This window comes from Melospiza melodia, chromosome 16, assembly GCF_035770615.1.
Source record: "Melospiza melodia melodia isolate bMelMel2 chromosome 16, bMelMel2.pri, whole genome shotgun sequence".
NCBI lineage: Eukaryota > Metazoa > Chordata > Aves > Passeriformes > Passerellidae > Melospiza > Melospiza melodia.
This window is the reverse complement of record NC_086209.1, coordinates 9,005,269-9,020,048: the sequence shown is the minus strand read 5'-3', so window position 1 is coordinate 9,020,048 and position 14,780 is coordinate 9,005,269. Positions and strand designations below refer to the sequence as shown.

At 39.0% G+C, this 14,780-nt stretch overlaps 1 protein-coding gene across 1 annotated transcript in view; it reads right to left on the bottom strand.

The window, feature by feature from the left end:
* The window catches only part of AMMECR1 (AMMECR nuclear protein 1), a 97,359-nt gene extending 85,012 nt beyond the window's left edge, over nucleotides 1-12,347 (bottom strand). Inside the window, exon 1 of the mRNA XM_063170546.1 lies at nucleotides 12,174-12,347. Within this exon, the coding sequence (XP_063026616.1) occupies nucleotides 12,174-12,345 (172 nt within the window). The 5' untranslated portion in view covers nucleotides 12,346-12,347. The remainder of the gene's footprint in view (nucleotides 1-12,173) is intronic.
* Between the last annotated feature and the right edge of the window lie 2,433 nt (nucleotides 12,348-14,780).

The following is a 14,780-nucleotide window of genomic DNA, read 5'->3' as shown; positions in this document are numbered from 1 at the left end:
CTGGCCTCTGGATGGAACTCCTTCCTTGTGCACAGCATTGCCCTTTTTCAGTGCTTGGAAATGTACAATACACTACTTTGTAGCCACCACAGAAAATATACAGAGAATCCAATTAGTTTCTTTCCCTGTGTAATTTAGGAGTTACATTCATTAGGTGATTAAAATTCAGATAGATCCATAATTACATTTATTAACATACAAATTCATTTACATTTCTTATTTATGACCTTGCACATTGCTGCTTGATCACCAGTGGTAGAAGAAAATGTAGTTATATGTTAGTTTATAATGAATTTGTTCTTGCTGGTAAGCACTGGAAATGTGATGCAATGTTTTAATTTCAAACACTGCAAGAGAATTTTAAATCCAAGTAATTTATTTATTATAGCAAGCCTCCTGGAAATTTTTACTTTCATTTTTTAGTTCAAAAACTAGAATTTATTTATTCAAAATTTTTACTGATTTTCCTTCCCTACACATGAAAATTAAATGCAGAGATTTAGTGTTTTAGATCATGTGCTTTCAGACAACTGCATACATGCATCTATCTACATGTTAAAAACTCAGTAAATATGCTGCTTTTTTCAGAGAAAAAAAATCTTAAGGAAATAGACATTTCTCTTCCAGAGGTAATTTCACAGCTGTGGGGGTTTGCTTTGTTTTCCTAATGATATTCTGCAGGGATACTTGGTTGGAGTTCTATGCAAGGATTTCTGCAATCAATGGAAAGGTCATGCGCTTTGAACTGAGGTCTCAGGCATGGGAGAATCTATTCACTTGTGTGTGAGAGCCAGGCCAGAAAAAGGAAGGAAGGAGAAGGGTCTCAGGTGTCCATGGTTCAAATCACCTGCTCCCAGCACAGATTAGAGATGTGACTGAAGAGCAGGGCTTGGGATCCATCATAACCATCCCATTTTTCCCTCATCAGTATGCCAGGACATGAGTGCAGTGGTAGGTGCAGGAGCCAAACCCAAGAGTGTCCAGAGCTGCTGTGACAATGTGTGGATGCAGACTGGTTTGCAGTGCCCAGGTGCTGTGACAATCTGTGGGTTCAGTGTGGTTTGCAGGGCCCAGGTGCTGTGACAATCTGAGGGTGCAGTGTGTTTTGCAGTGTGTTTTGCAGTGCCCGGGTGCTGTGACAATCTGAGGGTGCAGTGTGTTTTGCAGGGTCCAGGTGCTGTGACACTCTGAGGGTGCAGTGTGTTTTGCAGGGTCTGTCTGCTGTGACAATCTGAGGGTGCAGTGTGTTTTGCAGTGCCCGGGTGCTGTGACAATCTGAGGGTGCAGTGTGTTTTGCAGTGTGTTTTGCAGGGCCCAGGTGCTGTGACAATCTGAGGGTGCAGTGTGTTTTGCAGTGTGTTTTGCAGTGCCCAGGTGCTGTGACAATCTGAGGGTGCAGTGTGTTTTGCAGTGCCCGGGTGCTGTGACACTCTGAGGGTGCAGTGTGTTTTGCAGGGTCCAGGTGCTGTGACACTCTGAGGGTGCAGTGTGTTTTGCAGGGTCTGTCTGCTGTGACACTCTGAGGGTGCAGTGTATTTTGCAGTGTGTTTTGCAGGGCCCGGGTGCTGTGACACTCTGAGGGTGCAGTGTGTTTTGCAGTGCCCAGGTGCTGTGACACTCTGAGGGTGCAGTGTGTTTTGCAGTGTGTTTTGCAGGGTCTGTCTGCTGTGACACTCTGAGGGTGCAGTGTGTTTTGCAGTGTGTTTTGCAGGGCCCAGGTGCTGCAGAGGGCTCCTCTGAGCAGGGAGCAGCCCTGGCAGCTCGGCCGGGGAAGCCCTTCCCGCAGGGCCGTGCCAAGGGCTCGCAAGGGCACAGCTCCGCCTGCTGCTGAGCTGGCTTGGCTTCCTAGCGCTGCCAGAGTGTGGTACAGGCCATGCTGCATGGCTGTGCCTCTGCAGGCTTTGCTGCATAACTTCTAGCTGACTGGAGAGGTAAAAATAATCCCTGACATAAATCAACTTCATTCTGCCTCAGGACATAATTTAAATATCTTCTCCTGGGTGTTCTTCTCTTTTTATAAAAGCAGCAAGTTCACTCTCCAGCCTTCACACTCTAATTCTAGAAAACATTTCACAAGGGACTGCCACAGTGAAGGTAGAGCTACTGCTGCATGAGGATACAAGGAATATCAGCTAGAGACACAGTGGTGGGAAATGGAAAGGTATTTTAGAAAGGCTCTTGAGTATTTCCTTTCCCAAGATTCTAGTGCCAAAATAATGCTTGAATATTCATGTCTTTATGAATAGAGGTAAATACAGCTTAAATTTATGAATAGAGGTGGACAAAAATTCTGAATGATTTTTAAATTTTAAATTAGAATAACAGATGTTTGAAAAGACTGGGATCATTCTTGAGATTAGGTTGAGATAAAATTGTTTAAACTGAAATATAGAAAAAATATGAAATATTTTCTTAGTTTTTAAAGGAAATATCTTAACATGCTGAAAATGAAGTTTTTCATCTTTTGAAATGAAAATACCATTTTCCACTTCCAAGTTAATATAAATTGAATAGTAAAATATGTGTATTTTTAAAAAAAGTCACAAAACATTTTATTTTTAATTAGATGTAATATTTCAGATTTACCTCAAATGGAAATTACTGGGTTTTTGTTTAAAAAAAAGGAAAATATTTTGTGCGTTCTGTATAAACTGAGTTTTGTGCTTCCTTGTCGCTGACATTTTCATTTTGTTATTGAACTGGAAGAAACTTCACTTGCTCGATTCTGTTTATGAAATCGTCACGAGACACTGTCCTGGGAGTTTTTAGGTGACCTGTGTGTTTTCAGGTGACTGTCAGTGTATGAGGGTGTAGCTCCTCCCTGTACTGTGCCAGTGCTGGACATTGTGCCTTGCTGCATGCTCTGCCTGTGCTTTACTCTAAATCCTTGGGACAAAAATACAGTGGGTAGGGATCTGTGATTTCAGCAGGCTGTTCATGAAAAGCAGGATCTCTTAATTCTAGTGTGATTGTGGGATACCTGCATGAGGCATCATTAGCTCAGCATACACTGAGTAAAAGAGACCTGGTCACAGATCTTTTCCTTCTACTTTGTGTTCCTATTCTTTTCTTTCCTGTTCCTTGTTCTCTCGTCAGCCATCAGTTCATTTCAAATAGATATGATGTTCAAAATTTTCATCTAAAGTTACAGAGCTGGTGATGAGAACTCCAGATGCCCTATCAGACTCTCATTTTCTCAGGCAGGTCTGGGCAATTCAATGGCAGAATCTTCTCATCTGTGGTTCTTCTCCCATTGACCCTCTATAGCTGACTTGGGTGAATGCTTAAGGATTTCAGAAGCTTTTTTGCTCATTCTTTGTCACTCTAACAGTGTCAACCTCTGGAAGCTCAGAAAGCTGCTGCAGTCTTCCAAAAATGCTTATCAGACCTTTCCTAGGAGAAGTAAAGCAGATGATGAAATCAAGTGTCTCCATTCACAACATCACTTGAGCATGTAAATGACCACAGATTGGGTATAGGATTCCTGTCTCTTATAGGTAGTTGTTTGGATGTTTGCTTTTTGTTTAGCTTTTAATGTCTTTCAAAGAAAAGCTATTAGGGTTGGTCTAGTAGCTAAAATCTTCAGCATGGAGATGACATTATGGTTAGTGAAAAACTTCTACTAAGAACTTCTGTAGTCAAAACAGCTAATAAGAGTTTGCAATCTGAAAAGACAAAAGTGAGCAAAAAGAGAGAGGGAGTGCTGTCAGTGCAGTTTTACAGATGGAGAAGGGGACAAACCTTGATTCAGAAAAGTATGGAGGCAGATCCTGATTTTTAGCATTACCAAATGTGTACATTTCAACATACTCTGTTTGATCCTGGAAATGCTTTATGCCTACGCGTTTCTAATTTTAACTGTTCTGATTTTTTTTACTATCAAAGAGAGGGGCTTTTATAGTTTCTCTTTAAACTGATTTTTTAAATATGCTGGAGCATCTCTATTCTCAGCACAGATTTTCAGTATATTTTCAGCAGTTTTTGTATAGGTGTGTAGGCTCCCCTTCCCCTTTCCTCTCCCCCTCCCCCCCCCACCCCCCCCACCCCAATTTTAGTGCAACTGCAGACATCCAGCAGAGAGAGAAGCAGGAAAGGACAGATTTACATACATTGACTGTCAGTGCTGACTTTTCAATACAAAATAGCAGGGTTATTGTACTGCATCAAAGTAAGAGTCTTAGCCTGGAAGGGATGTTGCATTGACATTGAACTGAAAATATAGGCACAGTGTAATGGATCCTAAAATTGGCTGGACTGTTTCTGGATGCCTGTGTTCAGTATCCATATAAAAATCCCTGTGCACAACATAAGCAGACTAATGAGGTGAGACCTTTTCCTAGTAGTATAATCTTTAAGACAAGTTCTAGCAGTCAAGCAGGAAATCAGAAAAATAAATGGTACATTCAAGCTACTTGTCTTTGTCCAGGGCCCTGGTAATAGTTTGAATTGAATGATACAGCACGTGAAGAGGTTTATTCCTCACTAATGCCTTGACACACTCTAGTGGCAAAAGCTCGCAGTGCCATTTAGACAATGGAGCCCAGTTCATTTCTTTCCTTTTTGATGTGAAGCAATAGTTACCCTGGATGAAAATTTAGTTGATCAATATTGAAAGTAACCTGGCAGCTCAGAAACTGCCATTCAAGTCCTGTGCTTTTATAAAAGTTACACTTCTTCTTTATATTTTATATATAAAATACTGAATCAGGAATTTTGCTTGCTTGACATTTGTACAGAATTTTGAGCAACACACCCTGACCTGAGTCATTGAGGCATGGCCATCATATTTATGCAATATGTGGAAGTCAGTAAACAGCACCTATCCACAAGTCCTCAACACTTACCTTTTAATAGTAATGGATACAGATCTTGGGCAACCTCATCTTTTAATCAACCATCATTAAATGCTAAATCAATAACCACATTAAAAATGTATTTCTAGATAATTTTTAAAGTGGTTTTGCTTATTGAACTTATCATAAATGATTCACAGTTTTGTCTTCTGAGAAGACATAATGGACCCTTTGGCTGCCTCAGTTCTCTCTTCATTTTTACTTCAGGCTATGCTGTGGCAAAATCTCTCTGGTAATACAGTTAAGAATTTAAATATAGACTTTATCATCACAGTCCAACCTATGGTGAAGTGTTTTCTCCAGAATCAAGAATTTTCTGTGGCAATACTTTGGGGTTGACTGTGAGCTCTTACTGATCCTCTTGCCTCATTGCTGATACCATTTGAGCTGAAGGAGGATGGAATATCTGTCTGTGTTTTACTGCAATTTACACACTAACATGACTCAAGTATTTCATTTAGGACAACTCAAAATTTCCCTTCCTCACCAAGATTTGCTGTTTTGAAACTCTCAAATAGCTGTGTCACAATGAAAACAAAAATCCCATTTTCCACAAAACAAAAACATAGAAGCACCTCTTTCTGGTTTAATGTTTGAATTTCTCATTGCTGCTTAAACAATACAAGATTACGTGTATCTATATGTATCTGCTTGTTCATTAATTCTCATTATTGTCTATTTCAATGATTCCTTCTTTCTTCCTTGGGTGTTACTTTTTTGTTATCTGGGCATAAAAGAGCCACATAGATATTTTAGATTGGCTTTTGCTGCTGTGCCTCTGAAGTTTGTTAATTTTTTCTTAATAATTTTTTTCTTTATATGGGAAAGTAATTCTAGTAAAAGTAAACGTAAATGTACTATCTAAATGAAGACCATTATATGAAAATATGCCTTTCCCACTCTCTGGAGGTTCTTGCTTTGGATTTAAAAGTGAGTGCTTTTTAGGCTGGTGCAACTCAATCATAAATATTGGGAAGATGCTGAGTAAAAATTAGAGCTGGAGTGAACAAGTAAATCTCTTATTGAAGTCAAAGGGAATACTGCCAATTTACACTGGGAATGAATTAGACCTTGGTTTTTTTGCATCCTCATTTGACCTGTTGTCCTCAAATACCATTGTCAGACTAGATCTATCATAAATTTCTAGTTATGTCATATTAATTATGTCATTATTAGTGATTAGATCAGCTTTAGAGGGTTTTTTTATTCTTTGTGCTGTTGCCAAATTCCATGGCAAGCTATGAATTAGTGGAGTTCTGAATTCTTTTTTCTTGTGGAATGGACAAGGTACTTCCAAGACCAGGAACCTGTTGTGCATACAAATTTATCTACATATATTTAGGCAATACATTATTTTTTCTCACTATTCTGTAGGGATATAATTAGCCATGGAATGGCATTTACCATTCTCTGGTAGCTGTGCTATCATGAGATCCATGCTCCTGGTTAGCAGAGCTGAAAGGGACTAACTTTGGGAACACTTCACTGCTTGCTCAGTACAGCAGCACTGGTCAGTGTATGCCTTGTGCATCCTAGATTATGAGTATTCCTTTATGTAAGACCCCTTTTTGATCTCAACCCTAATCCAAGCAGAATTAACCAAGTCATAAGAAAAAACAAGACAGCAATGGATGAGTGAGCATCCAAGAACACCACCTTGAAGGATACAATTGCTTGTATCTAATGAGGCATCAGTTGTTCACTGGATGTCTGGGCTTTGTAAAGATGCAGCATCCACTGAAGCAATAATCAGTGGTGAACTTTTCAACTTTTGATAATTAATGCGCTTGCTTTGTCCATTTTTGCATTTTAAAGTAATGCCAGATGACTCTGTAATTCAGTTTTGCATCTAGGTTAGACTCCCTTACAAACAAATGAACATCTGAGTATTGCATGTCAGTCCCTTAAAAGTCCCCTCAGGGGCTGCCTTAATGGAAGAATTTTTTTCTTTCCTTAAGACACAAAGGATTAGAACTGCAGCAGAGAAGTTATTTTCTACAGAAAATTTGATTAGTTTCAATGGACAACAAGCAAAAAAATTAACTAAGCGTATAACTAACTTGATTAGCTGTGGGCAAGTCATCTCAGCCACATGGAGGATTTCTATCTTCTGGTGCAGTCAAATGAATATGACTCTCTTGCACTCAGAATCAGTTTAGATTAAAAAAAAATACAGATCTTTTGACTGCCAGTGTAATAAAGGAGTTTGGTTGATAGATTCTTCCATCTGTTATGCCCAGACCATACTTGCAGTGCACATTTTACTAGCTGTGTAATCTGCTATTTCTTTGCATGGTGCAAAATTAGACTTCCTTCTTTCTTCCCTCTCCCTTGGACAATAAAGAACTTTATATAAAGCCTCAGATAAAGGTGTTTTGGGCTGTGAGATGACAAACTGTCTTATGTGGCTGTGGTTCCATTATTTTAGTTCAAGGAGGTTTTCGTTTGGAAGTGTTAAATAGTTCTTCTTTCTGTTCGCTTAAACACTTTGTTATCTTTATGAAAAAGGAGAGTTTATGGTAAAATTCACGGAAATATATTATAAAAGTGCAGAAGAGACCCAGTGTATTTCAATTTAAAAATTCTGTCAAGTGACTCATTTATTTGACCCATGACTCTGCAAAGTCACTAGATAGACAAATGCATTATGCAGATAGAGAACTGGAGACAGAGGTTATGTGATGCCCAAGGCCATGCAGTGAGTCAAAGCTGAGCCAGGGCGAAGTTCCCATTTTAGTGTGTCTATTAATAACACCAGCACAGACAAACTACATTAAAGAACTAAAACTGGGGGCTATGTGATGTCAGCATGCTCTGCAAGACTGAGATATTGTTTGTTTCCATCTATCTCTAAAATGGTGAAATTATTAGATATAAATATGATTGGATCAATATCTTATCGGAAGGCTTTCTCATACTTAAGGATAGTAGTCTCTTTCCTCCCTCCTGACTGAGACCTTTTGTTTTTATTTGCCAAACATAAAACCTTCAAATTTTGAGTACTGACAGGTTAATACTGTGTCTGGCCTCAAAAAGGACAGTCATAACATAAAAGATTTAGGGATCAATGTGAGGTAGGGTAATGAGAGCCAAATTTTACTTGCATTTTCTATCCTTGATAAAAGTAGTATTTATATTTAGTAGACCATTCCTGCATGGATATATCATATTCTTTGAGTTTTTATATTTTATCTAGCTTTAGATAAAGTTAGTGGCTTCAGTTACTAACAGGACATGGCAGAGGAAAAGATGTTGCATAATAAGTTGTGTAAGCTGGAGTTAGGAGCTGCTGTATATCATTAGTATCTGCCAGTGACTTTAACTTAGTGACTTGGACTTTCAATTATAAATATAACTTCTGGGTGCCTTTGCTAGTGATTCTCTTTCTTATGATTGCTAGCTTGATCATTATATGTAGTAAAACAAAAGTCACTCAAGCATCAGCAAGATTATAGAAATATCCACGAGAACTGACTAAAGGGTTGACATGTTTGATGGGGACAGCTAAGGAATCCATTGCAGCTTTATTTAATTGAAGCCAATGTCTAGAAATGCCAAAAGGTGGTAACAGGGATCATATTTAATTTGCAGCGTACAAAGCATTATCATGGAAATTCATGTAACATTAATGACAATGGTCAAATCAACTTGGTTTTCAAAAAATAGAGGAAAAACTTAACCTGGAAGTTAATTTTTGGTTCTTATTTACTCTTAAAATACATTCAAAGTACCCTAATCTATACAGTCTCATAACAGATTTCCAAGATTCTTCAGAATTTCAACAGCTGCCAAGATTGCTCCATTCATTCTTCTTTAAGTGCTAGTTTTATTTGAGTATCTGAAAGAGGCTGATGTTACTGCATTTGTTATCTTAATCTTTGTACAGAGAGAGAAGTGATGTCAAGAGGAGCAATATTGCTAAAGTAAGTTATGGCACCTATCCATTCATCACACCCTGAGACTGATTTGTATCTTACTTAAATTAACATGTATGACAGTGACCTAGAAACAGTCCAGGAGCGATTATAATGTTGCAGCAACTTGCAGAAACAGACATTGCTTTTGGTAATTGATCATTCTTCATCATAAAAACCTGATAATTAGGTTTCTTGCTCCCATCTCACTGCTTCATTGTATTCTCCAAATTCTAATTGCTATGTTTGATTTATATCTGTTTGTTCTTGGGCCAACATTTTCATACATCTTAAATAATTAATCTCCATGATGATGTCTTTACCAATAGCTTTCATACTCCTGCCTCATTGTTATGATACACATTGATCTTTCTGTGTTGTGAGTGACAAAAACTATCTGATGTTTTAATTAGGGACTGACCCATACTTATAGGATGCCATCAGTGCTGTACTGTCTCTAGTATCTCTGTCTTTAATGGTGTACTCTAATATGGTTTTGTCTTTTTCTTGGCTGTTTTACACTCAGAGTGTTAGGTGGAAGCAGCTGCACTTTTGTTTGTCTCCCTGTCTCTTTGCACAGTGCTCCAGGATGTCTGTTACCTCTCCATTCATTCCTCTGTTACTTCCACCCTGCTGTCCAGGCCCTGTAGCCTCTCTCTGAGCCTTCCCAAGCAGCCCTTATTACCTTGGTGCTTCTCTAACTCTTATTAGGCTCAGGTTTAGGTTGAAGTGAGATCCAGAAGTGGGCCAAGGCCTACTCCAGCTGTGGGATGATGTGGGAAGAAATGGAGATGGGAGGATTCAAGAGAAACAGGCTGCAGGGCATTCTCATCCTGCTGTTGCCATCTGGGAGAGGGCTGGGGGGTGCTGGTGCTGCCAGGGCTCAACAGCTCTGGGGAGACAATGCCCAGCTGCAAGGGCTGCCCAAGCAAGGCCTTCCTGCCTCCTCACATACAGGTCTGCAGCCTCTCACCTCAGCTGCCCCTTGGCTGCTTATTCCTGCCTCCAATGAGACCTTCATTTCCTACTACATTTTTTCTTATTTCTGCAATTCTGTGTTATTCCTCCTCTAAACCGATGCTGCCTCCCAACATACACCAGCACACCACTAAATTTGTCAGTTTTTTGTTGCTCTGTAGGACTATTAAAATTCAGACCCAGTCCTTGAGGAACTTTTACTATTCACTCTTTGTTGATGATTCCTCTTTCAATGCAGTCCCTCAACTGGATTTAATAGAATTAATTTGGTGCAAAGTGACAGACAGGAAAAATTAAACTGTCCCTTCAATTTTAATGAAGGGCTCAGCCATCTGATCAGATTGTTGCAGTGTAGTAAGTTACTGCATGTTAGTGGGGCCATTGAAACAATGGGTGCTTTTAGTCTAGCCAATTGCAGAGTAGTACAGGACCAAGTAACCTTTTCTAAACTGATTTTTAAGCTGAAATTGTAGTGTAAACATAAAAAAACCAAGCAAGCTGAATGGAATATAACTGGCCAATTACCATGGCTGTGTTCATGTACAGTACTGTGTTACAGCTTTAGTGTGTCTGAGAATGTCGCTAAAATTAGAGGGACACACTTCTGTGATATTCTGAGGAATAACCAAGTTTTTGACTCATGTTCTGACTCTAAAACAAGTGTTTCTTTACATCAGCATGGGTTCCACTTCAGCCTTTGCTGTTATTGATATCCATTAGTCTTTTTTATGTTCTGGTTTCTAGGCAAGGATCATCAAGTGCGAGTTATGCAGTGCTGCTGCTGAATTATAAATTAGTTCATTTATAGAGTAAAGTAATTTTTAGTATCTTGTGTGTGCCTGATTTGGTATATATGCATGCCAAAAAATGAGTGTATTAACACAGTAAGAGTGTATGCTCAGTTGGGAAGGTCTGGAGAGTTCCTAATCTTTATGGTCCATATTCCTCCTCTAACAAAGACAAGGTTTTAAATTTCCAGAGAATTCCTGTATGCAACAGTTTGTTTTCAAAAGAAACAGTTATGTGTAATCTGTTTTTTCATTATTCAGATTATTTCCTTTCTGCACACCTTGTGATAACAAGCATTGTCTTTTTAATAATAATTTTTATCAGTGGCACAATTTAGGACAACATTTTCTAAAATGAGCCCCAACAAGCACCACTTGACTGGTTTTCTGTACAAGTATAATTCCTGTATTGGGTTTATCTCACTGAATTCCCAAAAGACTCCATTCTGCACAGACCTGTCGTGTTCGTGAAACTTCCTTCACCTGACTTCTGTTTGTGCTGAGAGCAACATTGGTTTTTTGAGAGAGAAATGTGTGATCTAGCTTTACATGTGTGCTCTGTAACTTGTCTAATGACATAACAGTTTCTCTGTTAACAGTAAACAATTGAGTGCTTTGCTAACTTTTACTAAGACACATCCATCTTTCCTTCTGTGGTCTCTGAGAAATGTGCTGAATCTCAGGATTTCAAGCAACCTGAGTACTAACATTTGGGATTTGGTATAAAATTGAACTGAAGATTAAAGGATTGATACCTATTTATCATTCAGCTAGTTTAGTATCAGGGATTTCAGTGAAACTGAGGCAGACTCACGAGCTGCATGAGAGACCCAGGCTCAGGTATCAACCTTATGTTCAAAGCAACATTGACAATATAATAGAAATTGCCTCAAAATTGTTAAGAGACTTTTAGAAATAAAAATACCACCTTCAGAGCCTGATCCTGAATCTACTAAATCCAAAGTACATTAATAGATTGAAATTCCACCATTCTTGCAGGGGTTACTTGGTGCATTTCTGTGAGCAAATAAAATAACTGCATGATAAAATTGAGTCATTTTTAGTAAAGCTCTGGCTGCTGCATCGGTTTTATGCTGTCAATTCCTTTGTAGTGTTAGTGTACTGCTCCAGCAGCCTCAAGGTATTAAAGCAGAGCCAGAGCACAACACAGGAAGGCAATGTATAAAGCTGTAAATCATCAGGAGCAGGGCTTTTTTATAACATTTCCATCTACCGTACATAAAACCATTCCCTGATTTGAATAATTTGCTGAGCTAAGTACCAAAATTAACAATATACCTTCAACAGGGAAGATCAGGCAATAAAATATCCACAGTTTCAATCAGGATTGCAAATTACAGATGTCCAAAAGATAGTAAAATGTAAAGAAAAATCCCAGACCCCTAGAACTGATCAAAATTAGTGTCAGTCATTGATTTCTAAAACACACAAAGAGACGGTGAGTATAAATGTGTTACTTACAAGTGCTGAGGATTTTAGGGAATGAAAATGGAGCCCGGGAGCTGGAGACTGCCTGCCATGCCAGCAGTGTTGATTTGGAAGCGATGGACACAAATAAACATTCAGCAAAGCTTAAAAAGCTGCAATGCAAGGCTAGCCAAAAGTGTCCATGTCCTTACCGTGCTGTGGCTGGCAGGCAATCCGTGTCTGGGAGCTTTCAGTCCCTCTAATCAGGCTCCAGGGATTTTGTTTGCAAGAAAGGTTGTCCTTTAAGTGATGAGTGCAGGAAAACAGAGAAATAAAGAGAAATGAGCAAATTGTACAAGGCAAATAGCTGCAGGTCTTTAGCATGCTCCCTGCGTTTTCCTAAGCTGCATCTGCAGTAGAGAAAATATCCCAAAAATAGCTCAGGCTGCCAATGACTTGCTGAAACCTGAGAAAGAATTGCTGAATTTAAAGATCTGGGTTGCTGTGGGTGTATGATTAAAGTGAGAAATTGCTGGCAGGAAGAACCTAGGATGAAACCACATGCTTAAGGAGTAACTTGTGAGTTCACTGATATCAGAACATGAGCTGACCTCTGATTTCCCCCTCCTCCACCCAATGCCAGTTAACCCTTAAGAGTTCAGAGTGGAAGAAAGTTCTTCAATATCAGATGGAAAAGGAAATATGATCCAAAAAAACCTTCTTTCACCTGTAATGTATTGACAATATTTTGCAGCAGCGCCATATTTCCAAAATTTCATAGCAGTAAAGGAAGCTGAGGTTTTGCAGATCTCTGACTTCTGGAAAGCTCAGACTGGTGTAGGGTGTAAGCTGAATACTCACTTAAAGTTGTTTGTGTTTCCACAGGGTGAAAGGGATTTCAGATAAAGTTTTGAGGGAGGGAGGGATGGATGGATGGATGGATGGATGGATGGATGGATGGATGGATGGATGGATGGATGGATGGATGGATGGATGGATGGATGGATGGATGGATGGAGGGATGGAAGGAAGGAAGGATGGATGGAGGCAGGAAGGAAGCAAACACAACATTTAGGAATTTTGCTGCAAACAGTGACTTAAGGACAAAATGTCAAGATTTGCCAGAGTATTTGGCACAGTCTTGGAGGAGACAATGGCATCTCTGTATGGTGCCCAGAACAAATTACAGTAGCTACTCCAGGTTGTTCTGGTCTGTAAGTGCTCCCTGTGGATCCCTTGTGCTTACACAGGTCACTAGAGCATAATGTGCTTTATCCCAGTCCTCAGCTTTCTCCCTGGCACTTTTAATGGTACTTCCTTGATTTAGAAGAGAACAAGAAGCAGTTGGCAGAATGTGGGGTACATTGGCTTGACATCAGTTAAGTTTCCCAAGCAGTGCCAAAAGTAACCCTCAGTAACCTACTTAGGCCAGTATTAAAGCTGCCAGAGCATGGACTAGGAGCTAGTCCCCAGCTTTCTTTGTGCTGACACTGAAAAGGGAAAAGGTTTCAGTACTGTAACTGGGTTAGATTTAAGCCTCATGGGACTGGATTATGAGAAGCTACTTCTTTGGAAAGCAATTGTGCATCTGAGCTAAGAGCTGAATATCACCATTAATTCAGGATGTGCTTTTGGTTTAACATCAGTTTTTTTATATGTGCAAAAGAATAATGGACTCATAGGCAGAACAAAATATTTACTATGCTTCAAACATAATGGTCTGTAATCACTTCATCATCATGGTAGGACTGTCTACTTGATGCAATGAAGCTGTACTTAAGAGTGTCTGAGCACTTTATCTTGAAGATGCCATGAATATGTGAATGTATTTCATATATACTGATAGCTGTAGTTTCACACACATAATGACATTCTCTGGGGCTGAGGAGATAAGCATTTGTCTTGAGGCAATAAATGGCCATTTAAGTTGCACATGTACAAGGGCAGCTGAGAATGCCCCACTATGAATGTTCCTTTTGTAGGTGTTTTGGAGAAAAAGGCCCATTATCAGGTCTTTTCATCTGTCCTCAGTTCTAACTGATCCAATCATAAATGTTCTCCTAGAAGCTAGAAGAGGAGACAATCCCTGAAGCAGGCTGGTCATTTCATCTGTATAAATACAGATGAATTACCCCAGCAGGGCCTTTCTGAGGTACTTCTGCTGACCAAAAGGAAAAGTAGAATATCATAAATTGTGGCCTTAATAATTATGACTCATGTTGCAACATTCACTCTCAGACAACAGGCAGGAAGCACTTACACACATCTAGTGTCAATTTATAAATACATCTCATAAATTTCATGGTGAGTGCAGGAAGTCTGATTACTAATCTCCCAAAAACTTCTAATGCAAACTTCTGTTCCCATATTTGAACCAGCAAGTGATAATAAAAAAGACTTTGTAGGCATCTTTATAATAAAATAATGAAACCTAAATCCAGTAGTAATGATGACTAGTAGGTAACTTATCAGGCATGGTGGTGCTAGTGATATATCAGCATGAGGCAATATTAGTGTCTCATGTGTTAGCAGATGAATGAACTATGCATTAAAAAATGAAATTCTTTTCCCCCCCGATGATGAGTTAATTAATTCAAATGCTTTGTCTTGTTATGAAGAGGTTGCTAATGCAACACAATAACACAATAAACACAAGAAAGCAGTGCTACCTCTCGAACAATTGGAAACTTAGTATTCAAAACCATTCTCTCTTTGTTATTGTGAATTTTATTAACTCTGAGAGTCTAGATCATAAATTACATGTATGTGATAATGCATAGTTTTGTATTTTTGACTTAAATATAGCATAGGACAAAGTG